At 39.5% G+C, this 17,654-nt stretch overlaps 1 protein-coding gene across 3 annotated transcripts in view; it reads left to right on the top strand.

Moving 5' to 3' along the window:
• Positions 1-164: 164 nt before the first annotated feature.
• LOC130577098 (dystonin-like) overlaps positions 165-17,654 on the top strand; it is a 292,211-nt gene continuing 274,721 nt past the window's right edge. For all 3 annotated transcript variants that reach the window (XM_057372216.1, XM_057372215.1, XM_057372214.1), the window contains exons 1-3: positions 165-360; positions 791-825; positions 15,602-15,790. In XM_057372216.1, the coding sequence (XP_057228199.1) occupies positions 180-360; positions 791-825; positions 15,602-15,790 (405 nt within the window). In that variant the 5' untranslated portion in view covers positions 165-179. The remainder of the gene's footprint in view (positions 361-790; positions 826-15,601; positions 15,791-17,654) is intronic.

The following is a 17,654-nucleotide window of genomic DNA, read 5'->3' as shown; positions in this document are numbered from 1 at the left end:
GCTGCTCCTCCTCCTCCTCCCCCGCGCCGCCGCCTCCCGCCCGGCTGCCGGCTCCAGCAGCGCGGTGCCGGCGGCGATGCCCGCCCCGCTGCCGGGGGGAGAGGCTGCCCAGCGCTGCCCGGCCCCTCGCCGCTCGCCGCAGACCCGCGCACGCACCGGGGCAGCCGGGCGCTTGAGCCATGATTGCCGCGGCTTTCCTGGTCCTGCTGAGACCCTACAGCATCCAGTGCGCCCTCTTCTTGCTCCTGCTGCTGCTGGGGACCATTGCCACGATTTTATTCTTCTGCTGTTGGCACCGCAGGCTCCAGAAAGGGAGGCATCCCATCAAATCCGTCTTTTCAGGTCGCTCAAGGAGCCGAGGTAAGAGACGCCGCCGCTCCCTGAGGGCGGCGGGGGGTGTCCCGGGCCCATCCCGAGGTTTTTGCYGGCGGAGGGCCGCTCTGGCAGGGTTTAGCCGGGCAAAGGCTTTAAAGAAAATTCAAGCCGAGCCCAGGACTGCGGCAGCCTTGTCTCCACCCATCCCCGAGCGAAACCTCGGCTAGCGGGAGAGAGGTGAGAGGCTGGGAAACCCCCCAGCCCTCCCCGGTGTGTCAAAGCGCAGCAGAACTTTATGCTGAACTTCTTGGCGATGAATTAAATATAAATGCCGGGCGGAGCTGCCGGCTGTGCCGGGAGGGCCGGAGCCGTCCCGGAGTGTGCGCCAAAGGGCGAGCGGCGGGGTAAACCCGYTAGCCGGGGCGAAATGCCAGGTGCAGCTGGTGGAGCCTGTGTCTTTCTGCTTCTCTTCCAGATGCTGTCATGAGAACTCATCACTTTCGCTCTGAGGTAATTTATTTAGCACGCAATTTCAAGGTCAGAAGTTGTTCTCTTTACCCGAGTACATATAGTCGTGGTCTTTTGTTAATGAAATCACATAGTGAACTTTTAATTTTGCATGAAAGACATAATGTCCTCTTTCATTTCTTGGTTTGTTTTTTTTTCCTTCCCAACACAAAATGAGCTCTTCATCTGTGTTACCCTAACCGGCCTGCCGATTTGTGTCATTCCCAAAGGAATTGGTTACTTGGAGAAAAGCTGTGCTTACTGTACGTGCCAGACCTGCCTCTGTCCAAAAGCAGCTCTGAGCCCAGTTATTGACTGCACTGTAAATACGTGCAGAGCTGGTGGCTTTTGTGACTGCAGAGCCTCTGCTCGCTTTGCCCACAGCCCTCACCTGTGCTCTGCTCCTTCTCAGGGAAGTTGCCCGCTTGGCTTGGATGTTGCCGCGGGAGATCCCAGAAGGATCCAGACTACAATCCTGCTTCGCAGGCATCTCCGTGTGTGACTTTGTATTCCGAGGTCAGGGGAATCAAAACTCTTACGTGCCAGCGCTGACAGTATAACACAAACCCCAGTCACTCCCTAGGGATTCTGAATGAGGAGCATAATTGCTGGGAAAATATGAAAAATAATATTTGTTTTAGTACCCACTTTGTTTCCATGCTGCCCTGTAGAGCTCCTGTCTTGATATTTCTCTTGCCTGGTTTCCTGCTATTGATTTAAGGCATATCTTCATGCCATTRTCTATTATACTGAAAGGCTTGAGAGAGAGTTTTGTAGTCAAATKATATTTTGTTTAATTATTTGCATTTTTCCTTACTCTGCTGTGGGTATGAAAATTATCCAGTTATGACTAATATTTTCATACATTTTGGCAGCGTGGTTTGTATTGGCAATTAGTTTGAAACTCTTAACTTTTTTGAAATTTGTACCCACTAGCACAAAAAGAAGATGACATAGGGAGTGTCCTATCTGTAAACCATGAAAAGCCTGAGTTTGTTGTTGACTGAATAGTGCTTCAGTAAAATAAATAAACAAATGTATCCCTCTGGAAATCAAAATATTTGTTCAATATTTAGTTTATTCAATAAGAAATGTTTGGTTTGTACATAAAATTCACTCAGTCCTGAGCCTAGATAGAGAGAAAATTTAATGTTTTGAAATATGTGCCATCCTGCATGGTGACACTTCATAGGGAAGTTTGCAGAGTAATTTATTTTTATTGCTTCCGCATATGGCTATTTGTTTATCATCCAGTCAGAAGCAGATGAATTTAAAATATTTCTTAGAAGCTTCCATTTARTGAAACATGCTAGAGTAACTGTTTTTTCTTTCGTAATTTTCTACACTTTTTTTTAGATGGGGTAATACGGCAGCTAGTGGTCTAAACTGCCCTTTCAAATAAGTGGTGGAGCTGTTTCCCCCATCATTATCTGATGAGACTTTTGATTCTTAAGAGAAACGATGACTCATTTGATATAATTAAATTTTCATTTTCCAATATTTTTTTCTGGTAAAATGTTATTTTAATGAATCTAATMGAATTGATTAATGAAAAAACTACAGGCATACTTCCAATAAAAATATTGGAAACATTATCTGAGGCAGAATTTGACATTCTCTATCTATATAATCACAAAACATTGTGCACTTCCAACTGCAATATGATGTTGATGACAGCAAAGTATTGATACATGAATGTATCAATTTGCATTATCCCCCCCCCCCCAAATGAATGTAACATGYCAGCTCTAAGTTTTATAGCACAAGGTACATCTGCTAGCCTCCACTAYGCTCAGTTGTTTGTCAGGTGTAGTTATAAATAGTATTTCTTAATTATCATAAAAGAGAATGCAAAATAGGCTGATAGTAAATAGCAGTGGGTTGGCATTCATCTCCTGAGAGCTGGGTTCAAATCTGCCTTCCATCACATGTGAGCATGCAGGTGGTCTAGCAGCAGTGCACAGAGAATTATAATTGCCCTATCTACKGAGTGGTTGGCAATTCCTGCATGATTGACTGCCTGCCAGGAAAGCCTTATATTTGGAAAAATAGATGTGTGCAAATTTATGTCGAGATTCTTTGCCACAGCCACAGCTCTCATGGTGCCTGCCTTCATTGTCTATATTCAGTGAGAACTATTGAATCCTTTTCCTTTAAGACTGAAACACACAACAAAAAAATAAAGCTGCATACTATGGGAGGGCAGATACAAAATTTGGAAGTGTGTTTATGATCCTTTTCAGAATTTTTGAATTTTATWTGCCACTGGTGAATTGAATCCCCAAATAGTTCATTTTTGTGGGCCTTGATTTTTAATGTCTCTGCAAAACACGCCTCATTATTATACATCAAAAATCTATGCAGATATTACTTATTATMGAATGAACTTAAACACTTGACCCCCTGCCTTAGAAGGAGGTGAATTTGCATGAATCATTATGAATATAAAGTAGGTTAAAGTCTGTCTTTGTTAGAGGTGCATTGTAACAGAAAAAATTAACCAGGAAGATGTGAGAGTTTGTTGAGATAATGCAGTGATGTTTCCACCTCCCCCACTAACACTTCCTTACTACCATCTGAGGTTTGTCAGGCCTAATTTTTAATATATTCTTTAATGCAGTCTTTAGGTGCATTATGACTATAACTGCTCTTAAGATTCTTCCATCCCCCAGGTACAGAAATTCCATGAAGTCACAAAGGAATCACACCCAGAATAGTTAATGTTTCTAATGTCAGGAAGACCTAGATATGCCACTGCTTTAAAAAGAAAACAAGTAAATTTCCAACAGAAATATTCATTGCTACATGACGCATCAGACTTTGATGTAGTTGTTTGCACTAGTCTTTCTTTATTTTGAGAATCAGTTGTAGAATGAAATGTCTGTGCAGAACCAAAATCACACCAAAATAACAATCTAACTTTGTAAGAGTTTTATCAAAGTAGGGACTATGATCCATTGTTGATGCTTATAATTATCATTATTCCTTGTGTATTAAAAAAGTRTCAAGGCTATCAATGATTCACTGATTTCATTCTTCTTGTGCTCTCTGTAGAAGTTGTTTTTTTCAGGGAGTAGAGAAGTTTTCTCTGAGTAATTTGTGGGCTTGGGCTTGATTTCARTGTCTATCTTTTTATGCTTTAGAAAGAGATCTGAAAGTCTCCGGTACCTTTTAATTAAAAAGTATTGCTTAATGTGTTGGTGTTGCTACTTCTTGCAGTTATTTTTTTTTTCTGAATTAGTTTTCCTTATAGTTGAAGCCTCTGGAGTCATTGGATTATGTGAGATTTTTACCTTTCAATTAAAAGGGAAGTAAGCTTCTAGCCCTCAGGCTGGCAGGGATTAATCTGAATGGTATAATTCTTAATGTCTTTTGATTTGGTGGCAAGAACTGTTGAAAGGAAGGTTCTCATTCAGGATCTATAAATGGTTGGGTTTTATGAGACTATGAAGGGATGATTGTGTTAATTGCTAAAGTAGTAGTTTTAATATTATTGGGGGAAAATGACCCAAAAAATAAAATTTATAAATCTTTTGCCTGAAATTTTCTCTTAGCCTTACTATTTTCCTTTATCTTACCTTTTACATCAGAAATACTATGACCTCAGGAACTGAAGGTACCAGTGTCAAGCAGTATGGTATAATTTTGTATATATTTAGTTTTGACTCATATATTTTGGACMAGTTTCCTGTGAATGCTTCCACTGAGACCTACAGGTATAAATCTACTTGGAAACAGATCCATAGAAGTTTTACAGTCCACTGTAAATTCTGACTTCACATAACCCAGGTGGGACAAAACACACCAGTAAGACAAATAGGAGTTGACACTTTATGAAAAGACTCTCTGGGAGGGCTGGCCAGKGTGTATTAACCATGGCTGTAGCAAAGGAATAACATTTGGTGGTTTGAGTTTTGCAGACCCCACACTTTCATTTTAGTACACTGAACAGTCTCTACAAGGTTGTATATATTCAGTCTATTGTTGTGACAAGACCAGTAGTGAAATAGGTCATCCAAGACTGATGACAATTTTTAAGAGCAAAGGGATTTTCTAAGTCATCCATTATGGTACAATGGATGCAAAACTATAGTATGACAATCTCCAGGAAATGTATATATTAATTTGTCAACACAGATGCCCAGAAAATTGTTCACAAACTTATCCCTGAGCATACCTTTGCCATAATCATGCCCATTCTGAGACTGATTSTGAGCCAGTTGCGTAAAAATACAGTTCTAGTTATCTTACAAAACAATAATGAATAGTCTTTGAAGAGTTGCACCATAATTCATCCTRAGCATTGCAGTTATTTATAAACTGCTCCAGATATGTACAGCTCCAGCAAAGGACAAATCAGCAGACCCTCCAAGCTAAATTTGAGTCTTCTTTTTTATCGGAGGGAGTGCATTCAAGGAGCACCAGAAATGTACACGACTAGCCAGAAAAATACATTAAATCACCTATTGAAAGGATGTATCATCGTCTTTATGGGGCTGAATTAGCCTGAAAATACTTTACCTTTGTGTTTGACATGATTTTCCCCTAGGATGTTTAAACTATTTTTCCATTAGCTGTCTAAGAGTTAAGGAACAAGTTCAAAGGAAAAAAATCAGATACAAAAATAAATTGTTTGTTTAGATGCCTGAGAGCACTTACATGTAGGAATGAATGGAGTGCTATAATACAGGTTACACTGTATAAGGACAAATCCCTCTGTCCATTTTTCATAACATATCCAAAAATGTGGCCCAGACAGGTTATGTCACACTGAGCTGTCACATGGCAGACTGGATATCAGTGAGATTTGGCTTACTATATGTCGTCTGTCCATCACTCRTTGTCAGCTTTAGTCACGGCAGTGCTGCCTTTAGATAGCCCATGAGCATYGGTCTGTGCTGAGGAACAGCCTGTTTGGCAATTGTATCACAAAATACATGGCACTTGCCTGGTTGCTGCAGCCTGACTGCTTGAGTGCCTGTGCTGAACTGACTCTAGAGGAGTTAAATTGGGTACCTCTACTCTGTACAACGTAGTGTACAAATGCCTGATATATTTATACAGCCTTCTGGTTGTCTGTATCTCTGCTCTGCCTTCTGATGGTCTGCAGAGCATTGGAATGCTGCRGGGATCTCCTCTGAGCTCCATCAAGCACCTGATAAATACTGGCATTATGTCATGGTCCACATCGGTGGTCAGGCATGGTCTTGGGACCTGCATTATAAATGAACATCCTCATGGTTCTCTAGCAGGACAGGGAAAACCACTGCATAAAGGTACACTACCTCATAAAAKTTCTTCATGACCTTTTAGTTTCCCATTAATACAGTTATCCACCAACTTCATGGCTATCATGTAAGTATTTAGATATCCAAGTTTCTCTGCTGTTATCTCTGGAAATGTGTGTTTTAGATGAGCTGCAGTTCAGTTGAGCTGTGTGCCACTGAAGTGCACATCCTTGTACACAATTGAGAGCCCAGGTTTCAAGGGGGTGCAGGGGGAGCACTGTTAACAGACACATTGTACACATTTACAAAATGGGAACTCCTAGCTAGTGTCTTTTACCCTAAACTAACCAGATTGAAACCATGAATTAAAGTAGCTGAGGTCATACTAGCAGTGAGCACGTGTGTTATCMCATCTCCTGCAGAAACTGTTCTTACACAGATGGAAAGGATCATGCAGGACTCCATAGATCACATACTGCTTAATCATCTGCACTGATTTCTCAGTTACTGTAGTTAGATCATAAGGGTGACAGCTCAGGTTGTKAATGCTCTCTCAGAAACAGCTCAGCTCTTTAGGCTGAGGGCATTAAATGGAAGAAAGCAGCAYATAAACAGGGGAGTATGACCCTTGGGGTTGTGGCTGCTCCAGGGCTGTTACGTGTGTTTTCCTGGGGCATGGAAACCTTACTCATGCTCTCTTCCATTCCCAGACTGTTTTAAGTCGAGGCACCTTTGATGTGCTATGGAAGAATGTGSAGAGCACAGAGTGAAGTCACCTTGATTTTTTCATGTAGGATGTGATTCAGCTGAGCTGGCTTTTTGGGGCCTGGCCATGTCAGGCATGCGAGGATACCACGCAGAGCTGCAGCCTCTCACCCTKCTCCACGTGCTCTGCAGCCTGGAGGGGTCTCAGGCTCTGGAGAGTGGGCACGTGTGCTCCTCCAGCCTCCTGGGCAAGGACTCAGCTCTGTGCAGCAGAGATGCTTTAGCATGTCAGGCTCACAGTGGAGACAGCTGATCCTGACCCCTAAAGTTGCCTTAGTTTTGAGCTTATTCCTTGTGCTTTTGGTTCATCAGYGAGCCTGGGTACCTGTTTATCTGGATGCTTGTACCCAAAGTGTCTGAGCCCTGCTGTGCTCCCCTGTGCCCTACTGCCTTGCATCAAGGAGAGTCAGAGCTTTGCTGTTCCTGACTCATCAGTGGGAATGAAACATGAGTTGAGGCTGAAGTGTGAAAACACCGTATCAGCTACAGAAACTAACTGCACTTGATGTTTGGGCAAAGACACTTTCCTTGCAAGTTGTGCCAACGTCCTTATCTCCCCTGTCCACTCAGCTGTTTAAATACAGCACCCAGCTTCAGGATGGTAGGGTAGGTAGTAGAGCAGACTGGAAGTGAAACACAGTTCCTATAGGCTTAACTGAAGATTATATAAATTGATAGCACTAATTACACTGAAATGCATAATCATGTCACACKGAGGTATTGTATTTATCCTCCTTCCTTGTTCTAGAAAGAACAAAATGATACAACCAAGTCGAGGCATCATTCCCTTCTGATCTGCTTCCACTACCTTCCTTTATGTGAAGGTGGGAATTGGAAAGTGAATTTATAAAAACAGATTCTCCTTATACAGCCCTATAAGCTCACTGTAGGCATTTACAGCTTATAGTCTATAGAGCTGCTTAGCTGACCTAGTGTTGATRTCTGCTTCATGATGTGCAGAATGGTTCTTTAAGCCTCACTGAACGTGTCAACTAAATTTTTTATTGGTGATAACAGGARCTTAGACTAGTTATTCCTGAAGCAAGGACTTGTTCAGGTATGTGTTAGTATCTGAATCCAGTCAGATTCCTAATAGATGTCTGAATTCCAGCTTAGGTATCTTTTAAAAAAAAAAATTCCTGCTAAGTGTCTCATCAGTTATGCATTTATTTTATAATTGAAAAAGTACAGACATATCTTCACATGCTGTGATGGGATAAATTCTCTTAACCATTTGTGTTTCAAACAAGGACACTGGATGGAAGAGAGTAATTTCTTTGTATTGGATGTTTGGCAGCACTGGTATGGTTTAGCAATCTCTGATACTTCTTATTCAGCTTCTTACAGTATTTTTAATATTTAAAGCTAATTCCTCCTGGCAGATCCTTGATGTATACTGGACATTGCCCAAGATTAGGAGACTAGATGAGACGGAAAACAGAGGAAACAGGGGTGGAAAGGGGACATGCTAAGGGAATGTGCTAGTTTATTTTAAATTAAACCTTCCCTTGCAGACCACTGATCAAGCAGTACACTGATTTTTTTTTTTTCGTTAAATAATTGTTCCCTTCCTACTGTAGGCTTGCAGTGCCCTGAGGTAACAGGGAAGGAACTGGGACAAGGCATCGCAAAGCGGCCGTGGAGAGCTGCGAGCCTTCTTGTCAGAGAATGATGAGGCAGCTTGGAGAACAGGCCAGCTTCTGTGGCTTAGGTTTAGACAGGAAAAAGTGTTTGAAGGGTTCTTGAGACATGGCTGGGTGTGCTGCTTGGCTGTTTGCTTGCAGATCATCTTATTTTCCTGATGTTACAACGTACCTGTGCTTTCATAGRGATCCTTGCCTTATGATCGGAAAACCCAAACACATCACTTTAAATATCTGTGTAGTATAGCATGGGTTATTAGACACTGTATTCTAAACTCACACCTAGACCTGGCTTCACACAAGGGCTGTATTTACTTGGGGGGGGCTGCTTAGGAACTGGAAAGGAGGTTATTGATGTTCTGTTTCATGAGCTCGGTTGGAAAAGCAATCTTGTTCAGGTTATGTAAAGCACAATTGCTTTAAATGCCTTTCAGTGTGTGGACATATCTTGGAATATTACACGTGCCAAGTCACACAGTCTTCAATATCTGAGAAATGGTTCCAGCACTGCTTAGAGTTTAGGTTTTAGAAGATAAGAATAATATCTCTTAAAATAAACATAAGGCATGCAAAGCAGCATCAGTGGAAGCTTGCTAATGAGGGAGTGGAATGAGAAATTGAATGTAAAATCTTATATTTTATGTTTTAAATCCTGATTCATATCTTTATAAGAGTTACCCTTTATAAGATTAAAAAATTAATCAAGAGAATCACACACAAAAAACGTTGCATTCTATTTTTTTAGCTCAATAGAATCAATGTAGAACAAATGCAGTTGTATCCTCCTTGGGTGTTTGTGAAGTAATACACTCAGTAAGTGTAGGTAATCTTCCTGTGATAGAACGTTAACATGTTGCATTACTTAGCAATCTTTGCTATAAATATCTTGGAGAACTTAACTTGAATCTTGGATTGTGGGTTGATCTTGCAGAACTGACAGTTAAATAAACATTGTGGGGTTTTCTTTGGGTCTTTGTAAACTGATGATATTCAGGATGGAAATCTCTGTGGAAGAGGAAGGAGGGAAATAATGCAATCTTGGTCACTTTTTAAATTAAAACTATTCTTAAAAATCAGATGCATAGATATATGCATATATATACATATGTATGTATGTWTATCTGTGTAGCAGAAAGAATCTCAAATTTCTCTCAGTGTGCAAGGGGAATTTGTTACAATGAAGTTATTTAATTAAATCTGGCTTTTTAGTTGAAGTAGGTACTCCAGCTATAGGGTTTTATTCTATTTCAGCCTGTCTGTAAAGCAGCTGAGAATGCCAGCATCTTGAGAAGAGTCTGACATTACACGTATTAATGTCTGCAGGCCCTAAGATGTTGTGGGTTGCATAGACATGAGTTTCCARGCTTTAAAGAGGTGGTAACCAACAATTTGAAGACTATTTCTTGAGGTCATTAGCTGGCAATGGTAACAAATGACAATTCTCATGCACATACAACCACTGTCTAAAACCTTAAAAATAAGAACACCAASCTGGATATCCTATCTCAGTTTCTTTCGGCTTTCATATTCATCAGTGCACCTTAATCTACAGGAATTACTCAAATATCTTTAAAGAGCTTTGCAAACACAGTTGAATTCTGTTGTCATTGAACTGTGGCCTAATGCTAGCTAGCACTTTCTCTGTGATTTACTGAAGTTCTGCCAGAAGGTAAGCTGGGCTGCAGTCCAGTGCCTGCTGAAGTTAATGCAAAGATTTCTGCTGACTTCATCTGGACATCAGATAATGCACTTTTGCCTCTACTGATGTTAATGTTTACTGACTCCAAAAMCCCACACTGGCTGGAAAGGTTGGGTTCCAAGATCAGAATTCTGACAACCAATGTATTCTACATAAAATACTTATACASTGGAAGAAATGAAAACTGGATATGGATTCTTATCAAGCATAAAAATAGCGATAACGAATTATGAAGGTAGTAGGGCTAGTAGAAACTAGAATGGAGAGGAGAAGGATCTGGTRAATTAATACAATTGCACATGGAAAGAATGGAGGAGTCAGAGATTTATATCACTAAAGCAATAATGCACACATGGGGCAGCACTGATGTATTCATATGGTGCTATTAAAGTATCAGACAAAGAAATAAAAATGAATATGGAAAAAGTAAGTGAAAGGAAAAGGTTCAATACATTATTCAAAACATCCTTATCTGTAAATTTAAATAAAAGCAAAAGATAAGTTTTTTTAGGAAGTTTCAAATTCCTGTTTTTTATGATGAATGAAATASGAATGCGAATAAGCAAAAACATATCAAGGATGGCAGTGTATAATGTATTTGGTTATCAAATACCAGACCATAGTGAAGAAATGGGGAAAACAAATACACRTGATGTTAAGAAATGCAAGGTTGTGTAGAATGCTGAGAAAACTTTTTAGYCACTTTATTAATTTTTAGGTTTATGATCTTGAGAAAGGGCCTCTTGAATGACTTTTGTCAGTTGAGTGAAGACTACTTTCAGATGTGTARCCTCWCTGGAAAAAATGGGATGGGAAATGWTTAAAGAACACAGAAAAACATGTTCCACTGTTATATATATCAGTAATATGAATTTATAGGAGTAGTGTACTGAATTATGGGGATTCATCAAGAGTGGTATCTGTGAATRAGGAAATGTGAAACTCTCACAGGAAAAAAAAAGTGATGGAAGAGACCAGAATAATTATATGTAGAAGGAGAAACATAAAGGAAGTCTGATGATAAAATATGTGTGGAATGATGAATACCATATTGAAGGCAGACCAAAACCTTGTCACCATGGGTCTGACCCGTCCTATTTAATTTGGATACTCACAGTATGGATGTCTGTGAGTGCAGTAGTCAACTTGTGCTCTGGTTGTGGTCAATGGAGATAAATAGGTGCTGTGAGGGAGTGGTTCATCTGGCCTGCTGGCTGTGGTGGCTCAAAGGGCAACCCAGGGAGGGGACATCTGCTGAGCTTTGGTCAGAGGAAACCCACACATGTTTCTATAGACAGGAAATTAGTCATTGAATCAGAGGTATGAAGTTAAATCTTGGCTGGATAAGATTTTTTCTCAGAACAYCTTACTGTGAAAATAATTTTACACAGTGTGCTCTGGCATGCAATGGCCAGGCTGGCAACATTCATCATTGATTTGGGTATAAAGATAGACAGAATAGGTTCTTTCAATATTATCACACTTCATGCCAGAAAAAAAAGCCAACAAACAACCAACCAAACAAAAACCAAACCAAACAAACAACAACAAAAAAAACCAAAACAACCAACCAACCAACCAAACAAAACCCTGAACATTCAGAGAAGACTTAAAAGGATGAATTTCAGCTAAAAGAGGCTGATTTCCCCAGCCTGCTTCCTCATACAGAAAATCTCCTTTGAGACCAGGTGAACTAGCCTTTGGCTCTGCAATAGCCTCCMGAGACAACTCTCCATTCCTGTTTGCTGTAGAGTTTGATTAGGAAGATCATTCTTCCTGGATTCAAACAGACCCTGACTGGAAGGATGCACATGAATGCTTTTGCAGACAAGATAATTCCACGTTCAGCTTGCCTTGTGTCTTGCTCTGATGTATCTAAAACTGATTCTGGTGGTCATGTGAATGGTTTCTTTAAGGAAAAGTACTTTAGTGTAAATCTTTGTGCAGATAGCTTGATATTTGGAAAACAGGTTTTCTAAAAATACATGTTTGAAGTTTTGTTTGGTTTGCCTTGTTTCAGAATTTTACAGGCACAAAAATGAGTCAGGCAGTAGGTTCTGGGAATGAGCAACTCCCTCCCAGAGCAAAGAAAAAGAAAAGGTTTTCATTGCCCAGTGACACAGCATTCACATGATACTGGAAACTACAAATTGCTTAACGGTGTTAGAGCAACCTCAYTGTAACATCCATGTGATTTTAAAATCTCCAGTGTTTCCTCAGTGGTTTGGTCTCAGGWGGTGCACTGTGCTTCCCTGAGCATTTTGTAATACTTTTTTGCTTTTCTATGAGCACTGACTTAACATCTAAAATAGTGCTGTCTTTGCCAAACAAATGTTTGTGTGATTTCCATGTTTTTTTTTTTTTTATTTTGATTGCTGTATTAATATGATGTTTTTAATTCTGGGCTGAACTGAGGGATAAATAACACAGATGACACAGAAAGCTTCTGCTCATTTCACTGTTTAGAAGGAATCACCAGCCATCCTGATTTTGCAATGAGCACAGGAGTAGCAGCTTCCATATGTTACATCACTTTAACTCCTGTCTTCATTTTTGATTACCAGATTTTGAATTTTTCCAGATTTGCSTCTTGTCTCTGGCAAAGTTTCATTGCAGGAGTGAGTAAGCATTTTGGTTTTGGTCTGAGGACTCTGCCCTTGTAACGTTATCTTTGTAGATACGGAATTAATTTGCCACCTGAAATCATGATCCTCTGCCTCTATCACATTATAATCCTCCCCACAGCAACCATTTGTGATACTGCAGGCAGATTATGACTTCAAGAGAAGAATAAGCTTCAGCAAACAGAAGCAGATGAGCTCTTAAAGAGATAAAGTTCCCATTTTCTTGCTAGCAATAAACAGCAAAAGAGAAAAATGCATAAAATATCAAGGTGAAGCATTGTCTATAAACAGATWTTTTTGGAAATCACAGGTGACTTTTTCATATTAAAACATAATACTCAATCAGTAAACCTTGACATATTTTGAGGTGAAGCCACTCTGTGAGACAGACTGACACACTTAAATCCCTATTTGGCGTGCGTTTCTAAGCACTTTTAGAGCTGCTTAGCTTCTATCAAATTCTTCTGTTATATAAACATACTTTCCTGAAGAGTTTTATCCAGCTAATGGGATGGGAGTGTGGTGAGAGAGCAGTGCAGGGTACATCACAAGGCTTTGGCCAGTGGCCCTCATGTGTAAATAAACCATTATGCATTTAACATTTAGAAAATTTATTCTGATTTCAGGACTTGGAATAGATTTGCTGAGTGTTTTCCTTACGCTTAAGGAATATTTTCACTTGTTATGGAATAATCCCTGAGGCACACTAACATTTTTTCCTAAAAGAAAATGTCCATGAGCAGTAAGCTCTGCAATAGTAGGCTCCCTGCGTTGTGCTTTTCCCTGTTATCCCGAGTAGTCCCTAGTACCATGTTGAAGGATACATTGTAAGTATCTGTTAGCTATTTCAGAGTGTGGAAAGAAAGTGGGGCAGTAAGCTTTCCCGCTGCAATAGTGTGGCAGAGTCTCACATTTACACTTTTGAATGTTCGGAGATCCTCCTGAATCTGTGCAGATCTGTTGGCTGCAGTGGTTTCCACTGCACTGCTTGCTCTGCTTGTTATGGATGGGGTCCTGCTTCCATTCACATGTGGGGTGTCAAAGTCTGTCCTTACCTGCAGCCTGAATGATTCTATTGCTGCAGTAGAGTAGGAGGGATCATAAAAAAACATCCAAGAAATGTTGGCTGTACCTTTGCATCGTATGCATTTCACAGCCCTGATTCACCACATACGTGAGCCTCCCAGACTGCCTAAGTAGATTTGGGCTCTATTTCTGTCCCTTCTCTCCTGTGTTCATGTGTAGGTGATTGTTACCTGGAAGTTGCTTCACTTTTCCATTTCAGCCTTTTTTCATCATCTGTTGCATGCAATGTGTATCTGTAGCAATTGCTAGCRTGTGTRTGTAAATATGTGTTTGTGTCTTTTGGCCATTTAAGGGTATATTTACTCAATGGAGAACACCTCTAAATAATGAAGATAGCTGTTTGTCCRTCTGAGTGCCCAGAACAGACTATTGCTGTCTTCCCTTGCAATCTCATGAGCTTTAGAGGAGGAAATCCAATTTTCACAGAGCCATACTTTTGATGTTTCAATTTACCAACRTAACAGTATTTTAGCATAACTTTTCTGTGCTGATTTCCTAATTAAAACAATAACAAAAAGGGCAAAACAAATCATAAAACCCAAAAGCTAATGGAAGGGGGGGAGAAAAAGAACAGCAGATTTATATGGAAATGTACTGCTCCCACTAGTTTTCTGCTGGCAGGAATTCAGGATATTTAGATTCACAGCATAGATTTCTGCAGTTTTATCTAAAATTTAACCTTGCAGAAGTTCTTTTCTTTATATGGACCAGCCATTTCTGAATGCTKGCTTTGTTGCATAAGGACTTCAGCAGAGGTATTTACTAGAAGGAAAAGGAAAGTGGAAAATTAGCAATTGTTGCATCTATTCTTGGTTTTGAAAAGAAATATAGTCCTTAAATTGTAGACTGTCACTAAGGACAGAGATTGGACTCACTTACTCTGAAAGCTGATGTGACTAAGTGAATGAATATTTACAACCTGGCCAAGTTTAATATCAACCAACATTGTATTCAGTACAAATGGCTCTTGTCAGACTTGTGCATGCTCGTGAGGGGACTCAGTGAAATGACAGAATGCTCATTGTAAATGCTCTGCAGGTAGCAATAAAGGGATAGCATTATACATGTTGCCATTAAAGGAATGAAATTCTGTAAGGCCATGAGCCATTCTGGATGATGCTCAGAGGTTTTCCCAGAAARCCCTTAAAAAGCGTTTCTGAAGGGCAGCTTTTCCTGGATTTATTAATTTGGCCAAATATACCCATATTTCTGAGATGATACCAAAAGACAGCACTATGTCTTAGTTATTAATTCAAATGGTAAGATCTTCCCCAAAATCTAGCAACATCAGACCTCTTGATGAGAAATGTTAGTTATAATTGTTGCCACCTACCAATTTTCCTTCACTTTTGTTCTCAGGAAAAAAGTCCACATTTTCAGCCCATGCTCCCTAAAACAATTTTTCATGAGGCCGAGAATTAACCTGGAAAATTTTAATTATAAATTTTAAATTAGAACTTTTTAGTTATAAATAACTARAAGTGTGAGCTTATAAAGAAAAGCAACGGAGTTACTGCTGCTGACAGTAACATATATTTGAGAAATATAAATCAAAATTGATATTAAGAGYGCTTGGCAACATCTCTTTATTGTTAAATGCAGTATATATGGACTTCATGTTAATTTAAGGTGAGCATGCCTGTACCTCGAGTTGTTGTTAAGATCCTGTGTGATTTTGCTGTTGTTACCCATTCTGGAAGTTGCCAAACACGATGATGGCTTTTTCTGTTGCAGGGCTTTAGATCAAGTCCTCGCCATGCCAGAAGACGTGTGACACCTCGCCTGGAGGAAACACAGCCTGTAGTGGAAGCTCACCATCTGAGTGAGCAGGAAACTTCTGTAAGGAAAAGAAAAATCAAGAAAAGCAGCCGGGTCCAACCAGAGTTTTACCATTCTGTTCAAGTTACTCCAACTCGAAAACCTGTAAGTATTCTACCTTTTGGGATAAATAGCACTCAAAATATATTATAGGGGCATGTAATATAATTCTAATTTTTTGGCTATTCATATTTTACTCCTCAATTCAAAAGCCTTTTCCATTCTCATATTCAGCAGCAAATCCAAATAAAAATTTGTAAGACTATATTTAATGTTGATGCATAACTCTAAAACATAATCTGGTTCTGAAGAGGATTTTTTGAATTGTGATTTTTTTATTGAATATTTAGACTGTAGACAATAATCCAATTAGATATTTAATTTGATAGTTTTATAGTGATATTACTTAACAGGTTTTTATACCAAATGTGCATTTTATTGAAATTCCTTCTCAGGTTTATCAGAGATGCTATGTATTGAACCAAATTTATATTAAATATCATTCCTAGATCCAATTTCRAAGTCTCTTCTGCTTTATACAGTATTTACAATCTTTCTGCTCAACAAAAGAATTAGATCAAATCTCATCATTCTTTGCCCCTCAGCTTGATTTACACACAGTTCCTTYAATACTGATAATCTATTTTTGGTATGAAAATATGACAGTTTCTTGAAACATACAATTCCTAATGTAAATTCGTGTGAAGACCTATTCTGTCCTGCAGGCACAATGCATTTCTCYTTTTAATGAGAGCTTGTTGCTTTGATACATTTTCTGACTAACTTTTCTGTGCTAGTGTTAAGGGGCTTGAACTATTTGTGTAAAGTCAGTATTATTAAAAAGGTGACTATTGAGCATACCCTAAAAATATTATCTGAAAATTGCTAGAACCTAACTGAACCTTCCTAGATTGATGTTATGATTGATGTCATGTTAATTGAACACCAAGAATTATTAGTGAGCTCTGGAGATGTAATTTCTTAGTGGAATTACATTGCCTGAGAGARCAAGAACCCTGTGCAAAGAAAGCCATAGCTGCCAACAGCTGCCAGAATTTTTGCCTATTAGCTGAGTTTGTTTCTCTGCTTTCACTTCACTACTCCCCATTTTCCTCTGTTCCCTCATGCTTCCATTTGTGATTTATTTTACACGGCTCATGTTTCTGTGGTTTGATTTGATCTAACGGATTTGTCTTCTACTCTTCTTAAAAGATCTTCTGTCACTTTCTTCCCAACCATCTCCCTTTCACTCTCATCCTATCTTACTTTCTAGACCACTTTGTCTAGCTCTGTTATTCTTACTTCAGCCTCTCACCAGGCTCCCTCTGTTCATTATTCACTTCTGGTCCTTTCCCTGCTTTGTTGTCCTTCTTTCACCTTTTTCCTCATCTACTCTTATTTTCCATATCACTCCTCTTGGGGTTTTTATAATTCCATTTTTTGTTTGATTGTTCATACTTTTTTCCATGGTTAGGTCTATGCCAGGGGTAAGCCCGCCTGTCAGTGCCAAGGCTGTAACCAATTGTCACTGRTTACCAACATTGGAAAAAGAGCATCAGTGCCGCTGAATTAAAGAGCTAAAACTGTAGAAATGGTATAAGTAGCAAAACAAGCTTTGAAGAATGGATTAGTGAAGCTAACATAGCCCTGCTTTTTCCCGAAGTCAGTAGCATGTCAGGGACTTCAGGACCAGCAAAATAAAAAAGTATAAGAATAGAAAATGTGCGGTGTTACTATATAACTTCACTTTTGTATCATTTCATGGATCTGCTTTGTCTGCTAAGATCCACCACTGAAACAATAACGAATCCCAGATTTAGAGGAAACTTCTCTCAGTGCTGTTACCATTGTCTCTTCCTTGAAATTGCTTTTGCAGCATATCTTATCTGTGATATAGTTATATAGTTCTTTGGATAGCCTTTCCTTCTACAGCCTTGAGGAACCCACATTTCTACCAAAAAAAAAAAAA

Source organism: Malurus melanocephalus, unplaced genomic scaffold, assembly GCF_030028575.1.
Source record: "Malurus melanocephalus ecotype Western Australia unplaced genomic scaffold, MMel_1.1 scaffold_166, whole genome shotgun sequence".
Classification (NCBI taxonomy): domain Eukaryota; kingdom Metazoa; phylum Chordata; class Aves; order Passeriformes; family Maluridae; genus Malurus; species Malurus melanocephalus.
The sequence above is the reverse complement of the archived record's forward strand: the minus strand, read 5'-3'. Positions and strand labels throughout refer to the sequence as shown.